The sequence below is a fragment of the Lissotriton vulgaris genome, chromosome 9, assembly GCF_964263255.1.
Source record: "Lissotriton vulgaris chromosome 9, aLisVul1.2, whole genome shotgun sequence".
Taxonomy (NCBI): domain Eukaryota; kingdom Metazoa; phylum Chordata; class Amphibia; order Caudata; family Salamandridae; genus Lissotriton; species Lissotriton vulgaris.
In genome coordinates this window covers 829,675,641-829,702,664 of record NC_141697.1, presented here as the reverse complement: position 1 = coordinate 829,702,664, position 27,024 = coordinate 829,675,641, and the positions used below count along the sequence as shown (strand labels likewise).

At 42.9% G+C, this 27,024-nt stretch overlaps 1 protein-coding gene across 1 annotated transcript in view; it reads right to left on the bottom strand.

Annotated features, from left to right (window-relative positions):
- The window catches only part of LOC147692319 (solute carrier family 22 member 6-B-like), a 509,964-nt gene extending 487,616 nt beyond the window's left edge, over positions 1-22,348 (bottom strand). The window contains exon 1 of the mRNA XM_086938568.1: positions 21,881-22,348. Within this exon, the coding sequence (XP_086794694.1) occupies positions 21,881-22,249 (369 nt within the window). The 5' untranslated portion in view covers positions 22,250-22,348. The remainder of the gene's footprint in view (positions 1-21,880) is intronic.
- Between the last annotated feature and the right edge of the window lie 4,676 nt (positions 22,349-27,024).

The following is a 27,024-nucleotide window of genomic DNA, read 5'->3' as shown; positions in this document are numbered from 1 at the left end:
ATTTTCTTTATAAAAAACGGACCCAAGTAGTCATGGCTAAATGAGGAAATTGAATAAATATTTGTGGTGGTAACGATCAGGGAAAAAAATTTCAGGTGCCTGAGACTACACCCAAATCCTGATGTTTGTAGTATGTCTCAAAAAGCCAGATAAAAGGTTTCAAAAAACTAGGAGAAGTGGGAAAATTAACCCATTACAGAGTGCCATGGGATATTGTCATTCAAACCGGTCAGATGCGTTGCCAGTCTGTAGACCCATCGCTGCTCCTTTTCAAAAAGTCGTTGACTCAGGTTTATACCTGGTCTCACTTGTTCGATGATTGTCCATTGGATGTCATCTGGACTATGTCCCACAGAAAGATAATGTTCGGTCAGCCTAGTATTGGATTTTTTGCACCTGATAGTGCTTCTGTGCTCTCCTAGGCGTGTTTTTATTTTTCTGCTGGTCATTCCTACATAGCGTAGGTTGCAGGGGCAGGTTAGTAGGTATTTCACATTTTCACTATTGCAGTTAGTGTGCCCTCTGATCGTCCATACCTTGTTGGGCTCCAGTTGTAAGGTTTTGGTATTTTTAGTGAAGGGGCAAGCACTGCAATTGCCACACTTGTAGTGGCCAGTAACCTTTGGTAATCCCCAGGCATTGAGGACTGATTCATTTTCCATCGTCATTTCTCTTGGTCTTGTGTTAACCACTGCGTCTCTGATGCTTCTAGCTCTTTTGTAGGAAAATAGGGGTTTTTCCCATCTCATGTTTCCGGTGTTTAAAATTCCCCAATGTTTTCCTATTATTTTTGTCACATCGTTAGATATTGTGTTATACGTGGTAACGCATGTTAGAGGGGTTTGTTCCTCTCTTCTGACTGGATCCTCCAAGAGAACTTCGCGTTGTTGATTGCGAGCTCTTTTTTGACTTTTATTCAAAATCCTCTCCGGGTATCCTCGGTTTTTCAGTTTAGTTGTGAGGTCCTGGGCTTGTTGTTTGTAATTATTCAGATCACTGCAGTTTCTGCGCAGCCGTAGGTATTGTCCGTACGGTAGATTTTCCCGTAACGGTCTTGGGTGAAAACTCTCGAAACGGAGTAAGGTGTTCTTTGCAGTGGGTTTGTGGTGTGTGACTGTGGACAACTTTCCATCGACTTTCATTATAGTAAGGTCTAGGAAGACCAAGGAGTGATGGTCCTTCACATAAGTGAATTTCAAGTGATCATCTAGTGTGTTAATCCAGTTGAAAAATGATACCAGAGTGTCCTCACTACCTTTCCAAATTGTCAGCACGTCGTCTATATATCTTCTCCAGAGTAAGATATTAGAGCTATAGGGATTGTGCTGGTTGAGAATGAATTTTTCTTCAAAGTTATACACATACAGGCCTGCTACACTGGGAGCAAAAGTACTGCCCATGGAAGTCCCGCCCGTCTGGAGAAAGATTTTGTCTTCGTATTGGAAATAGTTGCGTGTCAAGGCCAGTCTTGCACACTCCAGGATAAATTCCTTCGGAGTTCTGTGTGTCCATTCTTCTCTGTCCAGAGCCTCTTTGAGTACTTCCAAGGTTGCTTCCTGCGGGATACTCGTATAAAGGCTCCCAATATCAAAGCTTACCAAGATGGTGTCATCATCTATGGTAAGTTGATCCAAAAGTCGTAGTACACTCTTGGTATCCTGCAGGTAGGTGCTTGTTTTCTGCACCATGGTCTTAAAGAAGAAATCACAGAAACATGATAGAGGTTCAAGTAGTGAGCCGATCCCGGAGACAATAGGTCTGCCCGGTGGGGGTGTTGTGTTCTTATGAATCTTTGGAAGCGTGTAAAAGTACGGGATCTTACCGTCACTATTACATAAGAAGTCGGCCTCTTGTTTTGAGATGTAGCCTTCCGCTTCTCCATGTTCCACTAGTGAGACGATTTCGCTTCGAAGATCGTTTGTGGGATCCAGTGGTAATCTGCGATAGTTCCTTTCGTCTCCGAGTAGTCTGAGACACTCTGTCTGGTACGCTAGTTTGTCAAGGATGACTATCCCTCCGCCTTTGTCGGCCGGTTTTATGACGATGGTGTCTGAGTTTCTTAAGGTATCAAGTGCAGTTCTCTCATGTTTGGTAAGGTTAGTGAAAGGTTTCTTTGGGGACGCTTTTTCAATGTCCTTAAATACTGCTTGTTCAAATGTGGATATTTCCACTGGGACTGTGTGGGGTGGTGGCATAAAAGTTGATTTTTTCTTTAGTCCAGTTTCATTGATGTCAGGGCTATCTTCTGCGGTGGTTTTCTTTTCGAAGAAGGCCTTCAGTCTCAATTTTCTAAAGAATGCCGCTAGCTCACAGTGAAGCTTAAATTTGTCCAGGTTTGCAGTTGGTACGAATCCCAACCCTTTGTTAAGCACTGACTCTTCCTCTTTGCTGAGGGGTCTAGTTGAGAGATTTACTATTAGGTTTTCCGATTGCTCGGTCCTGCCTGTTGTGTTTTGTTCCTGTTCTGGTTGGTGTTCGAGTCGTCCGTTGTCCAATGTACTTGGTTGCCCTGATTGGTGTTTTTCCTCCTTCCTCGTCCTCTTCCGCCCCGGTTTAAAAAAGGCGGCAAGTAAGGATGGGGGGGAAAAAAAGGTTGCTGGAACGGTGGCTGCCATCCATACATGGGGTAATTTGGTGGGTGATTGTACATCTCCTGGTAGGGCGGTATTGGCATCGGACAACCACTCTAAGCAAAGCTACCGATAGCGTCATCTGTTACCCGCCCCCGAACCGCGCTCCCATTGGCCCGCGGTAAACCTCTGATTACAGCCACGCCCTACCAGGAAGTAGCAATCTGCTTACTTCTCCACGGCGTCTCTATTCGGGCTCACTCCACGGGGCAGGACAGAGAGGAAACCAAGTAGGTTTACAGACAGACGAGCAGAAGCCGCAAGTAAGTGGTATATGAAACTAAGTACGACGCGGTCGTACCCTTCTGACCAAAACGCCTCTAACACGAGGCACGATCCTAACGGAGTGTATGTTTTTTCACTTACTACATGGTTCCAGGCGACGGATCCTTGCCGTCTTGGAACTCCTGCTGCCCATGAAGCAAAATTCTAACGCTTCACGTGTAAGCAACGCTAGCACTATTTGCATTGTGCAATCTATAGAAACGCATGCGGCACCTCCAAAGCACTGCCGTATATTGGACGCTCACCTATAGGTATGCCTCGGCATGCTGTGTGTCTGCTGTGTGAATGGTTGTGATCGCTCTCCCCCTACCTCCCCTCCCCCACAGTATGTTTACCACTAGCATACGATATAGATCGTCTAGCACAGAACCAGTTGATGAACAAAACAGTTTAGCCCAACACGTCACAAATGCGGTAAATATTGCCTGGGCACAACTGTCATTTATCAGAGACAGACCACTGGTACGACCTGAACCTTAGGTTTTTTTACCACTACAGCTCTGGTGAATCCACAAAGCTCACCTATCCACTAAGTGTGTACCTTTGTATTGTCTTACCCGGTACAACCCAACCCTTTATATGTTTTTTTCTTACAGGTTTTTTCCTGATCCAGGATAAAACACAACTTTTTACACAAGACCATAATTTGTGGTCTTCAAATTGGACGAGGGCTGGACGCGCCTTAGCGTGTGCGGACCACCCCGTTCAAAAAACACGGTCCTGAAGAAAACCAATAGAATCTTTTTGAAATGGTTGAAACATGTAGACCTAAATTTTAAACCACACATAGCACACTACGCTATTTTTAGATATACCACACGTTTTGAGACACCACAGCCTTCCTAAATAGGCACTGGTGCCACACGATATTTTTAATAGGGACAAATCACTCAAGAATAAAGTCTTTGCAGTGAGCAGTTTTGTCCCTTTTTAACACACTTTTCACTTAATTTTTCTCACATATAAAAAAAACAAAAGAACCCGCTCCACTGTAACCAGGTGTCGCAGCACACCCCATAGGCATTCGGCTTATGGGGTGGGACCCCGATGATGAAGCATGTCACCAACTAGGTTGGTGAGTGAGGGGTCTTCTCAAAAAGATAATTATTGTCCGGTTCAAGGTTGGGGCACTTATTGCTAACCTAAGCCTTATGCTTTAGATACAGAGGAAATCCCTACACTGTATATCTTGCATCTAGGGGGTACTCCTCCATTGTTGTTAAACTCTTTACTAGGGGACCAGGAGTTCCCACTACACATAGCCGGTGTAATTTCCCTTACTCTCTCCTTTGATTTACACATAATTGGCAGCGCACAGCTGCGAGAGCTACACATATTCATAAAAAACTTTGTTCTCACAACCATGGCCGAAAACCAGGGCCTCTCCTATACCTCTGAGGAGGTTGAGGAGGTCATGAGCGATCTATCTATTTTTGCGGACCCCAGCATTGCCCAGAGCATCTCTGCAACCAAAGACTGGGAAAATCTATCTGAGCTAAAACGGAACAGGATTAGAACGATCCTACATGGGACAATTTTAAAACAATACTTAGACAAAAATATGGCGCCTAAGGGACTATTAGTCTCCAACGCCCCACGAATCTTTTTAGAAGATGAAATCTTCCGAAAAGACTGGGCAGCCATAGCATGGCACTGTACCCATGACTGGATAGTATTAATTTTAAAAACAGCTTTAAGACTATCCGAAAAAATCCAAGTCGAGATACAAATAGCTGAAGGAAACATGAAAACAACAATCACCGGCTTCAAAAAAAAGCTTGATGAATTAAATAAGGAAATGACAGACTATAAAGACAACTTAACTCAACAAAAAGTGCAAAAATTCCAAAAGGACCTGAAACGTTTCACGATGGTGAAAGCATACCCTTACTCAGATCCCGAATATGTACCACCATCCAAAGGGGATGACAACTCAGACGCGTCAAGTAATGCCTCTAGCAATGCATCCAGCAACGCTTCCAACTCCAGTGGAAACTCCAATAATGGAAGTACAAAAACAAGAGGCAGAGGACGAGGGAGAGGTAGAAGTAATTGGCAGACATACAATCCGATGCCAATACCGCCCTACCAGGAGATGTACAATCACCCACCAAATTACCCCATGTATGGATGTCAGCCACCGTTCCAGCAACCTTTTTTTCCCCCCAATCCTTACTTGCCGCCTTTTTTAAACCGGGGCGGAAGAGGACGAGGAAGGAGGAAAAACACCAATCAGGGCAACCAAGTACATTGGACAACGGACGACTCGAACACCAACCAGAACAGGAACAAAACACAACAGGCAGGACCGAGCAATCGGAAAACCTAATAGTAAATCTCTCAACTAGACCCCTCAGCAAAGAGGAAGAGTCAGTGCTTAACAAAGGGTTGGGATTCGTACCAACTGCAAACCTGGACAAATTTAAGCTTCACTGTGAGCTAGCGGCATTCTTTAGAAAATTGAGACTGAAGGCCTTCTTCGAAAAGAAAACCACCGCAGAAGATAGCCCTGACATCAATGAAACTGGACTAAAGAAAAAATCAACTTTTATGCCACCACCCCACACAGTCCCAGTGGAAATATCCACATTTGAACAAGCAGTATTTAAGGACATTGAAAAAGCGTCCCCAAAGAAACCTTTCACTAACCTTACCAAACATGAGAGAACTGCACTTGATACCTTAAGAAACTCAGACACCATCGTCATAAACCGGCCGACAAAGGCGGAGGGATAGTCATCCTTGACAAACTAGCGTACCAGACAGAGTGTCTCAGACTACTCGGAGACGAAAGGAACTATCGCAGATTACCACTGGATCCCACAAACGATCTTCGAAGCGAAATCGTCTCACTAGTGGAACATGGAGAAGCGGAAGGCTACATCTCAAAACAAGAGGCCGACTTCTTATGTAATAGTGACGGTAAGATCCCGTACTTTTACACGCTTCCAAAGATTCATAAGAACACAACACCACCACCGGGCAGACCTATTGTCTCCGGGATCGGCTCACTACTTGAACCTCTATCATGTTTCTGTGATTTCTTCTTTAAGACCATGGTGCAGAAAACAAGCACCTACCTGCAGGATACCAAGAGTGTACTACGACTTTTGGATCAACTTACCATAGATGATGACACCATCTTGGTAAGCTTTGATATTGAGAGCCTTTATACGAGTATCCCGCAGGAAGCAACCTTGGAAGTACTCAAAGAGGCTCTGGACAGAGAAGAATGGACACACAGAACTCCGAAGGAATTTATCCTGGAGTGTGCAAGACTGGCCTTGACACGCAACTATTTCCAATACGAAGACAAAATCTTTCTCCAGACGGGCGGGACTTCCATGGGCAGTACTTTTGCTCCCAGTGTAGCAGGCCTGTATGTGTGTAACTTTGAAGAAAAATTCATTCTCAACCAGCACAATCCCTATAGCTCTAATATCTTACTCTGGAGAAGATATATAGACGACGTGCTGACAATTTGGAAAGGTAGTGAGGACACTCTGGTATCATTTTTCAACTGGATTAACACACTAGATGATCACTTGAAATTCACTTATGTGAAGGACCATCACTCCTTGGTCTTCCTAGACCTTACTATAATGAAAGTCGATGGAAAGTTGTCCACAGTCACACACCACAAACCCACTGCAAAGAACACCTTACTCCGTTTCGAGAGTTTTCACCCAAGACCGTTACGGGAAAATCTACCGTACGGACAATACCTACGGCTGCGCAGAAACTGCAGTGATCTGAATAATTACAAACAACAAGCCCAGGACCTCACAACTAAACTGAAAAACCGAGGATACCCGGAGAGGATTTTGAATAAAAGTCAAAAAAGAGCTCGCAATCAACAACGCGAAGTTCTCTTGGAGGATCCAGTCAGAAGAGAGGAACAAACCCCTCTAACATGCGTTACCACGTATAACACAATATCTAACGATGTGACAAAAATAATAGGAAAACATTGGGGAATTTTAAACACCGGAAACATGAGATGGGAAAAACCCCTATTTTCCTACAAAAGAGCTAGAAGCATCAGAGACGCAGTGGTTAACACAAGACCAAGAGAAATGACGATGGAAAATGAATCAGTCCTCAATGCCTGGGGATTACCAAAGGTTACTGGCCACTACAAGTGTGGCAATTGCAGTGCTTGCCCCTTCACTAAAAATACCAAAACCTTACAACTGGAGCCCAACAAGGTATGGACGATCAGAGGGCACACTAACTGCAATAGTGAAAATGTGATATACCTACTAACCTGCCCCTGCAACCTACGCTATGTAGGAATGACCAGCAGAAAAATAAAAACATGCCTAGGAGAGCACAGAAGCACTATCAGGTGCAAAAAATCCAATACTAGGCTGACCGAACATTATCTTTCTGTGGGACATAGTCCAGATGACATCCAATGGACAATCATCGAACAAGTGAGACCAGGTATAAACCTGAGTCAACGACTTTTTGAAAAGGAGCAGCGATGGGTCTACAGACTGGCAACGCATCTGACCGGTTTGAATGACAATATCCCAAGGCACTCTGTAATGGGTTAATTTTCCCACTTCTCCTAGTTTTTTGAAACCTTTTATCTGGCTTTTTGAGACATACTACAAACATCAGGATTTGGGTGTAGTCTCAGGCACCTGAAATTTTTTTCCCTGATCGTTACCACCACAAATATTTATTCAATTTCCTCATTTAGCCATGACTACTTGGGTCCGTTTTTTATAAAGAAAATACTGTCCCAAAAATTAGCACCGTTCCAAATACTTCTATGTTCCAAAAACAGCTCTGCATTTCATCTCGCACTCGCTTTTAGGTCAATGGTTGCCTTGACAACCACTCTAAGCAAAGCTACCGATAGCGTCATCTGTTACCCGCCCCCGAACCGCGCTCCCATTGGCCCGCGGTAAACCTCTGATTACAGCCACGCCCTACCAGGAAGTAGCAATCTGCTTACTTCTCCACGGCGTCTCCATTCGGGCTCACTCCACGGGGCAGGACAGAGAGGAAACCAAGTAGGTTTACAGACAGACGAGCAGAAGCCGCAAGTAAGTGGTATATGAAACTAAGCACGACGCGGTCGTACCCTTCTGACCAAAACGCCTCTAACACGAGGCACGATCCTAACGGAGTGTATGTTTTTTCACTTACTACATGGTTCCAGGCGACGGATGCTTGCCGTCTTGGAACTCCCGCTGCCCATGAAGCAAAATTCTAACGCTTCACGTGTAAGCAACGCTAGCACTATTTGCATTGTGCAATCTATAGAAACGCATGCGGCACCTCCAAAGCACTGCCGTATATTGGACGCTCACCTATAGGTATGCCTCGGCATGCTGTGTGTCTGCTGTGTGAATGGTTGTGATCGCTCTCCCCCTACCTCCCCTCCCCCACAGTATGTTTACCACTAGCATACGATATAGATCGTCTAGCACAGAACCAGTTGATGAACAAAACAGTTTAGCCCAACACGTCACAAATGCGGTAAATATTGCCTGGGCACAACTGTCATTTATCAGAGACAGACCACTGGTACGACCTGAACCTTAGGTTTTTTCACCACTACAGCTCTGGTGAATCCACAAAGCTCACCTATCCACTAAGTGTGTACCTTTGTATTGTCTTACCCGGTACAACCCAACCCTTTATATGTTTTTTTCTTACAGGTTTTTTCCTGATCCAGGATAAAACACAACTTTTTACACAAGACCATAATTTGTGGTCTTCAAATTGGACGAGGGCTGGACGCGCCTTAGCGTGTGCGGACCACCCCGTTCAAAAAACACGGTCCTGAAGAAAACCAATAGAATCTTTTTGAAATGGTTGAAACATGTAGACCTAAATTTTAAACCACACATAGCACACTACGCTATTTTTAGATATACCACACGTTTTGAGACACCACAGCCTTCCTAAATAGGCACTGGTGCCACACGATATTTGTAATAGGGACAAATCACTCAAGAATAAAGTCTTTGCAGTGAGCAGTTTTGTCCCTTTTTAACACACTTTTCACTTAATTTTTCTCACATATAAAAAAAACAAAAGAACCCGCTCCACTGTAACCAGGTGTCGCAGCACACCCCATAGGCATTCGGCTTATGGGGTGGGACCCCGATGATGAAGCATGTCACCAACTAGGTTGGTGAGTGAGGGGTCTTCTCAAAAAGACAATTATTGTCCGGTTCAAGGTTGGGGCACTTATTGCTAACCTAAGCCTTATGCTTTAGATACAGAGGAAATCCCTACACTGTATATCTTGCATCTAGGGGGTACTCCTCCATTGTTGTTAAACTTCTTTAAACCCACCCTGTTCCACTGGTACGATTGACTGAAGATCCGCCCACTCTTTTATCTTACCGAGTATCATCTTAGCAAAAATCTTTTCTCCTATATCTAATAGGTTAATTAGCCTGTAGTTTTTAGGGGCATGTACATCTCCTTTTTTATGCAGAGGCCTTATTATTGCACCCTTCCAGTTTGCAGGTATTAGCCCTTGCTCTAGTATTAAAGTAAACATTTTTGAGAAGAATTCCGCCCACCAAGGCTGGTTTGAATTTAATATCAGGGCCGGCATATCATCCGGGCCTGCTGCTCTAGTTAAATTTAAAGTCCTAATTATCCTAAGGATGTTTATTACTGAGCAATCATGTTTGAGATCCCCTACTAGATCTCTCCAATTCTTTGGTACCAAATTATCCGACAACCTCCCCGGGGCATACAATTTCTGAATATACTCAGCCCATACATCTTCCTCTACTACACAGGTCATTGGTGCAATCAAGGGTTCCCTGGCTGACTGTATTAACTTCCAGAATTGCCGTAGGTTCTTATTTTCAATGGATTCCAATAATTTGCCCCAGCAAGATTCTTTATGAATCCTTTTTACATTGCGGATTAACATATTATATTCTCTCTTTATTTTTATTAAGTTTTCCGCCTTTGCTCGTGTAAATTTTTTGCGTAGGCTACGCTCTTCTCTCCTAACTTCTCTTTTTTTCATTAAACAATCCTGATTAAACCATGTTCCGTTCTTACTTTGAGTATTTCCTTTCTTATTCTGTTCTTTTGCAGTGGGCCTGAGTTCTATACTTATACTTTCTACTACTTGTTTTATTTTTTCCACAAACCAGAATAGGTCTTGGCCCTTCAAACAACCTAGCTGAATCTTATGTTGCAGGCTTGCTAACTTCTCTATAGATTTTTCAGATAACCTAGTGGTCATCCGCTTCGGGTACTCTGTCTCTTGCCAGATAACTCTGTCGCAAACCATATATTGTGCTATTCCCAATTCTAACTTTATTAAATTGTGATCACTACATTCCATGAGGTTAATGCTAAAATCTTTCACTAACTCGAAATTCCATGCCGGCAAAAACACATAGTCTATTGGGCAATTATGAGCCCCATATTTAAAAGTTTTCTTTGCCGGGCGGTCATGGACTATCCTTCCATTTAAACAAAAGAAACTTTTATTTGATAAATAGTTGCCCAATTCCACCGCATCTGTAAAGGTTTTTGTTTCCATAAACTCTGCATTTTTTATATCATATGCATCTAGAATTTCTGAGTACCATTGATCCGACAATTTTGGATTTAGTTTATGGTTAAAATCTCCCGTTAACACAATCAGGTCATTTCCATACATATCACAAAGTGCATCCATATCATTCTTAAAATGTAACAATTCGACCCCATATTCCTTTGTTGAATTCCATTGCATATACACATTTAGGATCAGTATAAATTTATATTTCTTATCCGCAAGTGTGGTTTGGATTCTGCAGGCTAAAAGCCACTTGCACTTTACAGGTATCAAAATGGTTTTAGTTGTTAGGGTTGTTGATATCATTGTCAACAAGCCACCTGCGGGGCGCCCGAAGTTTGATTTTACAGCTGCACGGTGGACTTGTCGGAACCCTTCAACTATTTGGGGAACACCACAGAGCCAGGTCTCTTGTATACAAATAATTTCATTCTCTTTTGCAAGTTCTTTCACAGTTTCACGTTTTAAAAGTGTTCCCAATCCATTTATGTTCCAAGAGACCAATTGTATGCTCTGTGGCTGCCCCGTTGCCTATTCTACATCACTTAAAGGCCCATTCACTACTGAATCTTCCCTGTAACTATATGAAGGTCCTGCTAAGCTGGAGGTATTACTCCAATTCTTCCATGCCTCCAACATATCTGTATTGTCTATTACTATATTAAAATTTTCTCTCCCTTCCTCTATTTCCTCATCGGGGAGCCTCACCTGCCTCTTGCTTAAGCCTGCATGATACCTTAAGAAAGGTTTCTGCTGGGGCACCTTAAACACTGGCGCGAACTCTTCTTTGGGCACTAGGCGAATCCCCTCTTTACGGATTTCTTGCTCTGCGTTTTCTATTGCGGACGTCACCAAGCCCGAATAAAGCTGTACTTTGGTGACCTCCTTGCCCTCCCCAATTGTTTGGAATCCCACCTTTCTTAGATCTCGAGAGCCTATTCCATTTAAACTTGGGCAATGGGCAAAAACCTTGAGTAGGTGTGCTCTATTTAAATACCCACTCTTTTTAGATTTTTTGCCACCCCTTCCCAATTTTACGTGTTCAAAGTAAAGCCACTTATTCCCTCTATCAACCACTTCTTCTAACTTTGTAACACCTTGATGATGTAGTGTATTTAATCTAGTTATCACTTTAGGGCTACTTTCCCGGTATGCATTACTTTTGTTTTTGCTGGGGGACTGCCGAGCCTGTGTCTTTGCTAATTTTGAGGTTACATGAATCTCCTTATCCTGTTGGGTTTGCTTCCTATTATACTTCTCTTTTTTTGCTGATAAGAAGGCCTCTTTCTCAGAATCAATACCTTTCTGAACACTCGTCGTTTTATTCAATTGAGACTTGAGCTTATGTGTTACCTCTTCTAATGACTCCTTCCTCCCCTTTCCTTTTTTCGTCGCTCTTAAATTGAACTTTCTTTGCGCCTCACTACCTGGACCTCTTATTCGTTTAGAGTGACCATAATGCATATATTCACCTCCCCACAAATACCTCACATTGAAGGTTGTGTTTCTTGTGGGCATGGCTATCAATAGGAGAGCTAACAGCATTAACGTGTTGCCATCCTTATCTCACAATTGTTGAGGATTTCATGGTTTTAATACTGGGGGCACATTTTGTACCAAATGTGAATCGGGAATATCATATATCATACAAGATAATCCTTCCAGTACTATCTTTTGACAGTTATCTGTTTCATGGGGAGTCGCTTGATGTGGTCAGAGCTGTTAAGGTTTTAACTTTCTAGAAAAGCTGATTTCAGGAAGTTTAATTCAGGGTTCATTAACTTTGGTCAGGCCAATAAGGGCAGAAAGATTCCCCTTCTACTTTAAGCCATTGGGTTAAATAAGTAATTTATATTTCCTATTTGTATTCTGGCTTTCAGCTTCCAGGAAAGGTTTGGGATTGCTCGCCCATGCGGATAGCTGAATGAGGTGTCTCTATCACTGATCATTTTGTGGTGGTGACCTGGGTAAGATTTTCTACTTTTGCTAAACATCAACGGTCAGGTTTGGCCCACTGGTCTGAATTAGAGTTTGTTCAATAGTTTTGAATACAAGAAATGTATTATTAACAGTTGCGTATGTGATGAGCTCATGTTTCTTTGAATAAATGCCCTGATTTCTGTCATGTACACATATTTTTTACTTCCAACGGTATTGCTTTGGTATATCTGCAATAGTGAGAAATGGAATAAGAAATGTAGATGCGGATGGTAATGTTTGCATTACTTACTGGTAATCTTCATTACTCTGATTCCATATTCCTCATCCCATTACTCATGTTCACAACCACCCACCCTGGTAGGCTAAGGGTATAAAGGAATGCTCAGGATAACAGGTGAAGTTGTGAGTGTTTATCCCTTTAATAGACAAGGGGTAAGTACGTCTATACTTTTGAAACAAAAGAAATTTCTAGTGCCCGTGGTGACGCAGGCCTCACTGCTCCAATAGTGAGCAATGAGGAAAGGAATGTCGAATTAGGGTATTGAACATTACCAGAAAGTAATCCAGACATTACAGGCCTGATTCATGAAGGTAAACTTAGACCTGAATTCTAAAGTCTAACGTTAGACCTAAAGTCGAACTTTAGACCTAAAGTCAAACTTTAGACCTGAAGTCTAACTTTAGACTTCAGGTCTAAAGTTAGAATTCAGGTTTAAACTTACACTACAGGCCTAAAGATAGACTTCAGATCCAAACTTAGACTTCATGTCTGAGGTTAGACTTTAGGTCAAAACATAGACTTCAGGACTAGTTGACCTTTGTGAATCAGGCCCTATTTGCGAATGCAATTCTCATTGATGCATGTAGGCAACATGCATCAATGAGAATTGCATTCGCAAATGGCCGTTTGCGAATGCAATTCTCAAATTTGGGATGCATCATGCTTTTCGCAATTTTAGGAATCGGAACCATGTTGCGAATTCTAAAATTGCGATTGGATTTAAGAAATCGCAATTTGAGATTTCTTAAATGCAATGCATGATCATTTTTAATTTGCGAATTCGCAAATAAGAAGGGGTAAATTAGCATGAAGTTGACCTTCATGTTAATTTGCAAAAACTTTCAAAAATGCACAGAAAAACATTTTTGAATGTTTCATGTTACACACACACATGTCCTTGGGACATGTGTGTGTGAAACTTGCACTTAAAGTTACATTTCAGGGGTGCAGGGGGGGGTCCTTTGGACCCCCCTCCGCACCCTTGAAAATGCATTCACAAATTGCGATTCGCAAAATGCTAATCGCAATTTGTGAATGCCTTCCCATTCATCCTATGGGCCTCTTGGCCCATAGGAATCAATGGGAAGAGATTCCTTAACCACATCCGCGCTAGTGGAATTCCCCTCCTGTGCTGGGATTTACTAAATCCCGTACTTCATGACGAGCTGGGCTCGTCATCAGTGTGCGAGGAGGCTACACCATGACGAGCCCAGCTCGTCATGAGCCTGGAAGGGGTTAATTGCGATTCGCAAATTGTGAATCGCAATTAAGGAATTTTTAGAAATCGCAAATAAAAATACGATTTTTGATGCATAGCAATTTGCGATTTCTTAATTGCGATTCCTTAATTTTCGCAATTAAGAAATCGCAAATGCTAACTTTGATGCATGTGGCCGTATATGTTTAGTAATCAGAAGCAATCTCAGTTGATGGTCCTATTGCACGTTGAGGAGAGTGATGAGGAAGAAAGTTGGGGGGGTTACATATTGCAAATCCTCAGCACAACAGGTCATTAGGGTCTCTTGCAATTTCAACATCACCGGCCCAATTCACAAAGGGTTTCCGCTCTTGTGGTGGAGGCCCTGCAGTCATGGCAGGGGGGGGGCGGCCCTCACTTGTGGCAGGACTTCTGCAATGACAAACTCAGTTCGGAGGTCCCTCTACGACTACAGGGCCTCCACTACGAGTACAGACCCCTTTGTGAATCATGCCCAAGATGTCTGCTATCGGTTTATGTATTGAGATGCAGTATGAGTGTTTCTGTACAAAGAAATGTAATCGGGTACATGAGGACATCAACAGTTTGTTTGGGTCTAAGCCAGCGGGTTGCACATACTGCTAAGAGTTACAACAATCAGAAGGGTACTTCGGGTAACCAGAGGGATAACCTACTGTGATGGCGATAAGGGATTAATGTTCCAAGAAGTTAATAAAGAGACAAGCAATAATTAACTCGAAATGGGTGATAGGTAGACTCGAACGAGTTTTTGCAACTCAGCAAAAAAGCATTCGAAGGGTGAAAATGCTGCGAAGAAACAGATTTCAGACAGCAATGGTTTCCGTCCTGGCAGCGTGTGCAAGGGACGCCATCGGCTCTCGTCAAGCTATCAAAGAGAGTTCCCCAACAACAGTTTGGTAGAAAAAGACAGACAGGCACAACTTGGGTCCAGAGGGCCTTTCACACCCGGGTCAGCTGCATCTTGCCTATGCCCCGGCGCCCTGGTTCACGAGTCCCAGATGTTACTGTGCATAGCAGCCTAGGTACGCAACTTGACCAGGGTGTTAAATATATTGGTTCTTTCCCTAGGCGACAACTGATTACAAAGCAAATATGTACATTTAAAGGTGGAAATATAATCAGGGCTTTGAATGGAATTATAAAGTGCTGGTACTTATTATTCGGAGTGCCTGTTTGCTTATGAGAAGCGCCGGTACTCTCCCACTAAATGTACTGCAATAGTACTGAGAAAGTGCTGGTACTCTGCCTTTCAAAATAAATAAGTGCAGGTATCCAGTACCTGCCCATTTAAAACACTAGATATATTCAAGGCTAAGCCGTTCTTATCGAACGCGTGAATTACTAATGACAAAAAACGTACAGCCATGTGCTGCGCGTGCACAATAGGTGTTTTTGTTGCCCAAGTCAACCGCATTCGTTTTTCCCGCTTCTAAAATGTGAATGGAAGAACATGGCCTACAAGACCGCAAAGAGGGACCCTGCGAGTCACACACCTATCTCTGCAGCAGGTACATAAACTCGCTGAGCTTTTCTACAGCAAAATCATTTGTTCCCGCTGAATAAAGAAGGGTCTGAGGCTTAGAAACGGATGACAGTTTAGCATCTAGTTTTCGTAATCCATCCATAGTACAGTTTGACAATGAAGAGTCAGTGAATTATCACATATTGTAAGAGAAAGCAAGTATTTGGCAGCATATGAAACTTTAGTAATGTTTTACGCACACACTCAAAACACTATACTACTGTACTGTTGCCTATATACTAGCTAAAATTCACAGAGAACAAGCATTGGCAAAGGGGGAGAGGATGTGGCCTAACAGGTAGGTAGGTAGGGGGGCTGTCAACCTCAAATCTGGAGAACCGGGTTTGAGTCTCAGCAAGGATGCTCAACATCCTGTGATTCTGGGAAAATCACGTAATCTCCCTGTGCCTAACAAAAATGAATGTGTCCTTGTGTAACACAACTGGTGCGTATGTAAAGTGCTCTGATACCTGAAACCCTCGGGTCAAGTTCACGATATATAAAGCTCTGTGGAAAATCTAATGGGTCTCGCATATGCAAGAGCTATTGGCTTTGTCAATATGTTTTTTGCCATGTTGTTCACCAGCGTGGCTGCTGTTAAGCATGGCAAGAGGTTAGGGAAGTAAAGGAGAATTGCATGGAGTGTCATAAGTGGAGTAGAGTAGAGTGTTGTGTAGTGGTTTAGAGAGTTGTGGTGTGCCGTGGAGTGCCCTAAAGTAGAGAGGAGTAGAGTAGAGTGGAAAGAAGTGAAGTATCATGGACTGGCGTAAAGTGGAGTTGTATAGAATGCTGTGGAGTGTTGAGGGGGCAGTAGAATTTCATAGAGTGGAAGGGCGTAGAGTGGAGTAGAGTTGAGTGTTGTACAGTAGAGTGGAATAGCATTGAGTGTTGTGGAGTGGTGGAGAACAGAGTGGAGTGGTCCAGTGGGTGTTTCTTAGATTGGAGTAGAGTGTTATAGAGCAGAGTGGAGTAGATTGATGTAGAATGCAGTTGCATTAAATGGAGTAAAGTGTTGTAGAGTGGAGTGGCATACAGTGGAGTGGCATGGAGTGTCGGAGTTGAGTGGAATAGAGTCGAGCAGAGTGGAGTAGTGAGTAGTAGAATAGAGTGGAGTAAAGTGGCATGGAGGGGCATAGAGGGAGTTGTATAGAGTGTTGTAGAATGGAGTAGTGTTTTAGAGTGGCATAGAGTGGAGAAGAGTGTTGTAAAGTGGAGTATCATTGAGTCGAGTAGAGTTTAAGGTAGTAGGACGCCTTAGAGTGTAATGTCATAGAGTGCATTAGAGTGGCCTAGAGTGATGTGGCGTAAAGTGGTACAGAGTAAATTGATGTAGAGTGCAGTGGTGTAGAGTACATTGGTTTTGAGTAAAGTGGTGCAGACAGCATTAGTGTAGCATGTAGTGTAGAAGAGTAGAGTGGTGCAGAGTAGATTGCAGTGGCGCAAAGTTTAGTGGTGTAGAGTGGAGCGGCGCAAAGTGGAGTAGAGTGGCATAGAGCAAAGTGGTGTAGAGTGCAGTGGCGTAGAGTAGATTGTTTCAGAGTAGAGCAAAGTGGCGTAGAGGGGAGTGGTGCAAGTGGTGCAGGGTATAGTGCAGAGGTGTAGAGTAGCGTACAGTGCAGAGCCTTTGGGTACAGTGCGGTAGGGTGCAGTGGCCTGGAATGCAGTGGTGCAGAATAGATTAGAGTGGCACAGACTGGAGTGAGGTAGAGTGGAGTGGTGTGGAGTGCATTGGGGTGAAGTGCAGTACATCATGTAGAGTTGAGTTTTGCAGAATAGAGTGTAGTGGCATAGAGTGCTGTGGCATAGAGTAAAGGGGTGCAGAGTAGAGTGGTGCAGAATAGTGCAGAGTAGAGTGGTGCAGAGAACGGTATTGTACAGCACAGTGACATAGAGTGCAATGGTGTAGAGTGGCGTAGAGTGCAGTCTTAAGAAGTAGAGTGCATTGGTGTTAAGTACAAGAGTGCAGAGCACAGGGGTGCAGAGTAGAGTGGTGCAGAGTAGATTGGCATGCAGTGACACAGAGCACACTAGTGAAGAGTGCTGTAGCATGCAGTGGTTCATTGTGCAGTGGCATAGAGTGTTGCAGAGTAGAGTATAGTGGAATAGAGTGTAGTTGTGCAGGGTAGTTGGGTAGAGTGCAGTGGTGTAGAGTGCAGTGGCATAGAGTAGATTGCTCCAGAGTAGAGTGAAGGGGAGTAAAGAGTAGTGGTGCAAGGTAGAGTGCAGTGGCATAGAGTAGTGGCATAGAGTGCAGTGACATTGACTGCAGTGTTGCAGAGTGGAGTTGCATAGACTGGAGGGGCTTAGAGTAGAGTGGAGTGAACTGGAGTGGAGTAGTGTGCAGTGTTGAGGAGTGCAGTGGTGCATAGTAGAGTCAGGTAGAGTGCACGGCATAGAGTAGAGTGATGTGGAGTAGAGAGGCATAGCAGGCACTGCCATAGAATGCAATGGTACACTGTAGGTTAAAATGGCATAGACTGCATTGCCACACAGAATGTATTGGCGTAAAGTGTATACTGTAGTGACATAGAGTGCATTGGCAGTGAAGTGCATTGGAATAGAGTGCTGCAGATTAGAGTGGTGTAGAGTTCAGTGGCAGAGAGTGCAGTGTTGCAGAGTAAAGTGTCATAGAGTGCAGTACTGTAGAGTACCGTGGCGTGGAGTGCATTGGTGTAGAGTGCAGTGGCATAGTGTGTTGCAGAATAGAATATAGTGGCATACAGTGCAGTGCTGTAGATTAGATTGGTGTAGAGTGCATTGGTTTTGAGTAAAGTGGGGTAGAGTGCAGTGGCGTAGAGTGCAGTGGTGCAGAATAGAGTGGCGCAGAGTGGAGATGCACAGGGTAGATTGCAGTGTCATAGAGAGGAATGGCACAGAGTGGAATAGAGTGGCACAGAGTGCTGCAGCATAGATTTGAGTACCGTAGAGTGCAATGTCACCGAGTGCAGTGGTGCAGAGTAGATTAGAGTGACATAAGGCGTATTGGCATAGAGTGGCATAGAGTATAGTGGTGCAGAGCACAGCGCAGTGGCATAGAGTGCAGTAGTGCAGAGTAGATTGGCGTATACTTCAGTGGCGTGGAGTGAAGTGGCATAGAGTGGAGTGGTGCAGAGTAGAGAGAAGTGGTGCAGGGTAGAGTGTGGTGGCATAGAGTAAAGTGATGCGGAGTTGAGTGGCATAGAGTATAGTGACATAGAGTGCATTGGCGTAGAGTGGCATAGAGTAGAGTCGGACAGAGTAAAGTGCAGTGTTATACAGTGCAGTGTCACCGAGTGTAGTGGCATAGAGTTCAGTGGCAGAGAATGCAGTGTTTCAGAGCAGACTGTCATAGAGAGCAGTGGTGTACAGTAGAGTGGCATAGAGTGCATTGGCATAGAGCAGAGTGGTGCAGAGTAGAGTGATGCAGAGAACAGTAGCATGGAGTACAATGGCATAGCGTGCAGTTGGGTTAGAGTGCAGTGGCATAGAGTGTTGCAGTAGTGGCATAGAGTAGAGTGGAGTAGAGTAGAGTGATGTAGTGAAGAGTGACGTAGCACTGAGTGCCAAGTGCAGTGGCATAGAGTAGACTATTTCAGTTTAGAGTGGAGTTGTGCCCGGGACAGTAAAATGGTATAGAGCAGAATGCATACAGTGCAGTAGTGTAGAGAAGATTAGAGCATACAGTGTTTTGGCATAGAGTGCACTGGGGCAGAGTGGAGTGGTTAGAGTAGATTGCATTGGCATAGAGTGCAGTCGCATAGAGTGGAGGGGTGCAGAATGGAGGGGTGTACAGTGCTGTGGCAAAGAATGCAGTGATGCATAGTAGAGTAGAATGGAGTAGAGTGCATTGGCATAGAGTGATGTAGAGAGACGTAGAGTGGAGTGGTGCAGAGTAGAGTGCCGTGAGAGTTTGGAGTGGTGTGGCGTGGCATGGAATGGTGTGATTTAGAGTGGTGCAGAGTGTTGTGCAGTAGCATGGAGCGGTGCAGAATAGAGTGGAGTGGGGTAAAGTGGGGTATGCATAGTGTGGTAGGATACTGCTGTTACAGGCAACATATCTTCAATGGACAAGACCACTACATTTGTACAGATGAAAGTTTTACTGATGAAAGTATACAGCACACAAAAGAAAGTATATGAAAACGTATCATCTAGTATATTGATTTGTTTTGATCGTGTTAAAATATTTGTTTCTTTCACGCTTCAGAATTACTAAAAAAATGTCTTCATTTGTGATGTCCTAATTCTGACATATTCTTAAAAACCTGTACAGGTAATTCACATAAATTTCAATGTTGTTGTGTGCTAGAAAAAAATAACATCCTACAGCCTTCCGACCAGCACACCATCAGTAGGCAGAATAATTGTCACATAAATCCTCTCACTTTATAGTAAGAGAAAGCAAAGCAAAGACAATCTTCTTGGAAAACAAAAGCCTGACATGTGACCCCTGTCTTTGACTCCACAGCAAATGTGACAAGGTAAGAACCAGATTTGAAGGGCTGTTTACAGAAAGGGAGCTCTCGGAGGATACTGTAAATGGGGTTTGGGCAAGGGAAGGGACGAACTCAAACTGAACAGCTTAAGACAATTAAAGCCAGCAAATAAAAGGCAAGCAAGTGTGAGTTACAAACCACAAAGCCAATGGTAAGCAACAGGGGGAATGCATTCCTAGGGAAGCTTGCTGAATGTCCCTAACATGTCGCAGACCGCTTCGACCTAACAAAGCATGATCTAAATAATTTCTAAGCAGTTCCTGAAAGCCCAGCCTCTTTTTGATAACAAAATGTAATCATTTCTGTAGCCAGGCACAGTGTGATTTGTAAATTCTCAATTATAATGTCTTTGTCATGATTTAGCCAACCCCAATAGCACTCTGCCCATTCATCACAAACGCATAAAATGTAGCCCCAGCCACCCAAGTTGTAGGTGCATATATTTTCCAGCAGACCAGCAGCTCAGGGGACTGAACTACCAAGAACTGGCACCTCGCAGTCATTGTACTGTGAGCAAAGCCTAACTGCTTAATTTGTGCAGGTGGTTGCAGCTGGCATCGGCCCACTCAATTTTAGTGTCTGGGGCGGATTTTTCATCATCTGGGCATGACTCAGAGCATGAGAGAAAGACAAAAACAAGAAAGAAGGAAGAGAAATGTAGGTAAACTGTCCAAAGGAGAGGAAGCAGGGAGGGAAAATGACCTGCAAGAGTGAGATCAAGAGAAAGGGAGTGTACAGGGGTGGATGAATGAGGCACGGAGAAGCATAAAGACTAGATACTTGGGGGCAGATTTACAAGAATCTGACGCATCTCTGCGTTATAGCAGAGATGCGTCAGTTTCCTTGTGCCATGCAAAAAAAAACTTGCGCCACCATATATGCGTCGCATTTACAATGCGACACACCATGGCGCAAGGATTGACAGATGCGTCAAGCATCTGTTTGCGCAAAGGTCATTGCAGGCCTACTGTGCTGCGTCACTCCTTACGCCTGCTTCAAGCAGGTGTAAGGTTTTGACGCAGTCGCGTCCTGGAAGTGGTGCAGTGAAATCTTGTAGATTTAGTGAAATCTTGTAGATTTCACTGCGTCACTTTTACGAGGCTTTCCTGAGTCAGAACGCCCACCCTGCATACACTATACCTGACGCAGGTATAATGTGCCGCAGGGCTTTACTACGTGACGCATCTCCCTAGATGCGTCACATTGTAAATGTGTCACAACGTGGCGCAATGTTTACGCTGCCGCTGAGTCACAAAAGTGACGCAGCAGTGGCAGAAAAGTATTGCAAGGGGCTTGTAAATCTGCCCCTTGGTATTCGGCATCCACGGTATTCGGCAGTCAGTGGTGAGCGCCTAATCAAAACCGTACCACTGCACATATGTTTTTTTGTTCATTTTTACAAATTTAGTACGGACTTTAAGCCACGGATCTTGCAAGAATTCAAAAAAAGTGGGAATGAGGATAAGATACGGGTCGGAATATTAGCAATGACACTAGCAATGTTCTATTCTGTGGCCACGCATTTCCCGAATAATTCGGGGTCTACCGCACTTTCCGCATTAACGGGTTCTGTATGTATACAGCTTCATCTGGAGCATAAACTTTTTCTCTTCTGAGCTTATCTTAGTGGGCAGAGTTTCGCCCTCTCTCCTTCGGTTCTGTAAAGGTTCATGTTGACTTACGATAGGCCCTAGACATAATCCATTTAAAGAGATCACTTATATTGAGCAGAAAACAACCAACCCACTGCTTGAACCTCTCATTAATATCAAGACTTACTCAATGCCCCCAGCCCCCACCCAAAATAAGGTTTACCTATATTAATGGCCTTTCATCAAAGGACGCCAAAATGCAGCCCATTATAGAGACCTCTCTGTGGCGCCACTGGTGTGTCCTCCTCGGTATTGTCAGTCGAGGCACACTAAGACATAAAGTGACCAATCACGCCCTACCTCGGCCACGATGCTGGAGACGAACACGCTGCGGTCATATTCCCATCCGTCTAGGCAGGGTTCCGTCTCAATCCCAGAGGCGTTGTGGGTGCCGTTGTGGTCCAGGAGCTGCCACTGGGGCTGTGTGTACCGGCGGCACGGCTCCAGTTTGCCGCCCATGTCGGTGGGGATGAAGGCCCGGAGCTGGTTTGTCGATCCGCTGCCATTGCTGCCGGTCCACACCCGGCAGTGGTGATCAGGCACTCCGGCCGAGAAGGTCTGGATGAAGTTGTGGCTGGGGACGAGGAGTGCCGGGATGGTGAGCAGGGTGATGTGCAGGATCTGGAAGGTCCCCATGCCCCGCTCCTCTATGACATCGCCGAAGCCCATGGTGAGAGCGGACCCGCGCTGCCTCAGCAGCCGTTTCAGGGGGTGCGAGCTGCCGCTGTCTTCTGCGCCCTGCGCTCAGCTGATTCACCAGATTTGGGGACATATAGTCTGGTGAATGATTAATGGAGTGCAAGACAAACACGTCTAGGGGCCAATGTGTGATGGGGACGAGTGGTCTTGGAATGTGGGGCAGAGTGCACTCGAAGAAAGCCTGATATTGACCACAGAAACGCCTGCGAGGGATCCCGAGATACTGCCCGGGACCTCTGGTGCCCCTCCTGACTTGCACGTGCGGCCCACTGCTGAACAGCAGCACCGGAGGGCTGTGAACTTCACAGATCAGTAGCATTCAAGAGCGAACAGCTGTTTATACTGTAACTAAAGTGAAGGAAAAGAGGTAAAGACGTGTCCTTCAGAAGCACGTTCCACATAAAACTACCATCAAAGATCTTCAAAATTAAAAAATGTGCATTTCTAATTCCAATTTCAAAAAGCTTTATTCGACAAGAAGTCATAAAAGCACATACAAATGCAAACCACTACCACAATACACAATAAATAGTACATAGACAATACACAGAATAAAACAGTATTACATTCCATTTAGTTATTGTCGAACAAGTAAGGCTAGTTAAAATTCATATATAATACAATTAAACTTGATTCATTAAATAAAGACAGTATTACTATCGATAAGCATGATAACTAGCTAGCAGCAGATGTCAATAAAGTGCGTGTTCGAATAATCCAGGCCCACCTTAAAAATTTGGCTACAGCAATAGCGATATGGGGGGAGCAATCTGATCCTAGTATTCTTAGTGCTTCTATATGCCTCAAAGTGCCCAAGGAAGAGCAAATAGGTCCCAGCCATTTGCGACGTGGGGCAACATATTGGGGGCACACAAAAAACAAATGTGCATTTCATTAACATGCAGAAGTGTTTCCCCTTAGTACATAAGGTTATATCACTGGGTGGGGAGCCATTTATTAAAAGTAACAGTTTTCACACATGAACTTAGAATCCATCATGCCTCCAGGGCCAGACTGACCCTAGCGGGCACCGGGCGTTTTCCCGCCGGCCCTAACAAACAGCTCGGCCGCAACCCCCCACTCCCCTACAGGGTGGTCGGCCAAGCAGTTTACCAGGGCGTGTTTCGGTACCCTGTATGCCTCCCCAGCCCTGGCAAACTATACAAGAAAGTGATGGCTGAAATGCGTGCATTAATCTCAGGCTCGTCTAATTACAGGTCTGCATCCCAGTCCATCGTTATTTTGCGGACTGTACCACCTCAGTTTGAACCCAGGAATATGCAAATTAATCCCGATCCTGCTTCAACTGGGAAATCCAGACCAAACTGCGAGGCCTGGTCCTCCCTGAAACTGTACGCAAGCAACCTAGGACTGCTTTAGCCATTATTAGGGTTCACCAGAAAGGTATAGCTGGTTCCAGTGGCACAGTGTGCAGGGGACCCATGCATGAGCATACCTGTCCTACCTAGGGTGTTACACTGAAGTAACCAAAAAAGCGATGGATGGAATGCTTGAATTAATCTCAGCCACTGCTAATTCCTCGATGGTTCACTAAAAAAATATTGACCCTCAACATATCGACATACAAAAATATTGTGACCAAAACATCACTGTCAAGAGTATCGTCATCCTATGTATGCTTAAAATGGTAAGTACAAAAATATCAAAAAAAATCAGTCAATAATTTCATTGTATTCAATATCTTTTTTTAAATATATATATGCATTAAAATAATACATATTTAATACATTAAATAGTAACATTAATTTCGAAAAATAAAATAGATTTAATATATATTTGAACATGTATAACAAATAAATTTAATTTTAGAAAGTTAAACATGCATATATAATAATTAATAAGTATATATTTACATATAGTGACTTAAAAACAATTAAATTAATAATTTTAATTTATATCATCATTACTTAACAATATTAAAATATATAACAAATAAATATATTTACACATATACCATTAACATAAAATCTTCACAAAACAAACCAATCTAATTAACCCTTTGCGTGCGGGGCGTATTTTCCGCCTGTGCTGACTCCGCCTTGCGCGGGCGGAGTCATGACGGAACGGTTCCGTCATCAGCACAGCTCAACCCATGCTGATGACGGAACCGTTCTGTCATCAGCATGGAAGGGGTTAAAGAAAAATGTAAACAACGTAAAATTATTGAAATTTAGTAAACTATATTTTACGCATTAAAAACATTAATGAATACAAATATTATCATTTTAAATAAACAAAAACATAATAATATAAATAATAACATTAAATAAATTATAACATTTTACATTTAATGCATATTCCATTCCCACTAAAATGTATACAAAACTTAGCAAACCATTATAGCAAATATATAAAAAATTTACTATTCCCACTTCACGCAATGCAAAAATAATAAAACTGGGTAAAATTTACAAATCTTCTTCCAACAAATGTAACTGTAGTAAATGTGTTGGATTGCGGATAAGTAATATTTACTATAGCCATTCAAGAAAGTAAAACAGTAGGTAACCTGTTGAACTGCGGAGGGGTAAAAGTTACTATTCCCACTCCAATGGGTGCAACAGTAGGGGAAGTGTTGGATTGTGGTGGGGTAAAATTACTATTCTCACTACAGTAAGTACAACGGTGGGGAAAGTGATGGAAAGTGGAGGAGTAAAATTTACTATTTCCACTCCAGTCAATACAACTGTAGAGAAAGTGTTGGATTATGTATGGGTAAAATGTACTATCCCCAATTCATTTAGCGTAACAGTAGGGAAAGTGTTGCATTGCAGATAAGTAATATTTACAATAGCCATTCAAGCCAGTAAAACAGTAGGTAACCTGTTGGATTGAGGAGGGGTAACATTCACTATTCCCACTCCAGCTAGTACAACAGTAAGGAAAGTGTTGGATAGCGGAGGGGTAACATTTACTATTTTCACTCCAGTCAGTACAACAGTAGGGAAAATGATTGCGGAGGGGTTCAGTGAGTGCAACATTAAAAACAAACAAAATATCTTGAACAAAAAACAATGATTTCAAAAACAAAGTAAATAAAGAAAAATATGAATATGTTGAAAAATAAAAGACAAATATATTTAATATTAAAAATTAAAAAAATAAAACAAATTACAATGTTAAAAACATATAACAAAAACCTACAAATATTAATATAAATAAAAAACAAAAATCATTACATTATTTTTTTATTATTTTTTTATTAACAGCATGAAGAATACATACATACAGTTCTTGAAAGGTAGTAGGGTGCCAAAAATAAAAGTAAAGAAAGCAAGCAAGAAGGGGAAGGCAATTAAGTGACAAAACAAAATTATACATTTTCAATGCGAGATCCATCGTTAATGATAAGTTGGAAGTGGCAGATACAAAATAGGAAAAGATATAATCTTATATAAAAGTCCCCAAAAATGTTTCCATTTTCATTACTGATCGTGCGCCTCTTATTTTAGCTATTGAGGATTGTATAGTATATGTTTCTTTGACCAAAGACCACCATTCCATGGTGTGGGGTGGAGGACATGATATCCAGGCCCTAGCGATAGCTAATCTGGCAAAGGCAAGTACAATAGTTACAAAATCTTTCTGCGAACTATTCGTAATTGATGGACCTATCCGTACCATTGATGCATTGAGAGAGATAGGTCTATCAAGTTTTTGATTAAGAACCTGTTGGATTCTTAACCAAAATTCGGCCAATACAGGGCATGAGAAAAACATATGTTCAAGATCTGCCGATATTAAGTCACATTTGGGGCATTTAGCTCTATCACTAGTTGGGCCATTTAAAGACCATTTTGATATCATTTCTGGTGTGTAGTATAAGTCACATATTGTTTTATATTGTTGCAACTTTAAGCTAGAGGACTGTACTAATTTGTTAAGATCAAGGAGAGCTGTAGTAATCTGATTAGCAGTTATACTACCGCCCAGTCGTGTACTCGATTTCTCTGCTATTTTTACACAATCGTCAATTTTTTGACTACTAAGACATCTATAACCCTCACTGATTACTGACTTGATCTTATCCGAGTAAAAGCAATTCTAAATATCTGAGCCTGACATCTCCTTTACATTCATGTTACGTACAAGGTAGTCTCGAATTTGTAAGTATTTGAACCGCATGGCTTCGGTCAATTTATATAGTATCTTAAGTGTCTCAAAATCCATGAAGCCATTACTGCCATAGAGGTCACCCAAGTTTATATTCCCGAACAGGCCCAGATCTTACAGGCCCCATCATGAAATATTTCAGGAAATCCTGGGTTGCCCCATAAAAGAAGTTTGGAATGGAAAAACGTAGTCCTACATGTTGTAAGAATCGAGAGCCACATTTTAACGCTCTCTCTTACGGTCCTAAACTTTACCCTTTTGAAGTAGTTGGGGTCATTTACTTTGGCTAGAAACATGTGGGATTCCTCTCCAAACATAAATTTGTAAAAATAATAATAATTATTTGGGTTAAGTAGACTACGAAGACGACCGATAAAAGCTGCAAGAAAATATAACCTGAAGTCGGGGAAATTGAGTCCACCTTGCCTTGATGCAAGTTTGAGCAGAGCTATTGATCGACAGGCTTTTTTATATCCCCAGATATAACTGCTGAAGATTCCATCTAGTTTAAAAAAAAAAGATTATTAACACAAAGTGGAATGGATCTAAGTAAGTAAAGAAATTTGGGGAGTATTTTCATTTTGATTAAGTTAATCCGTCCAATAATATTA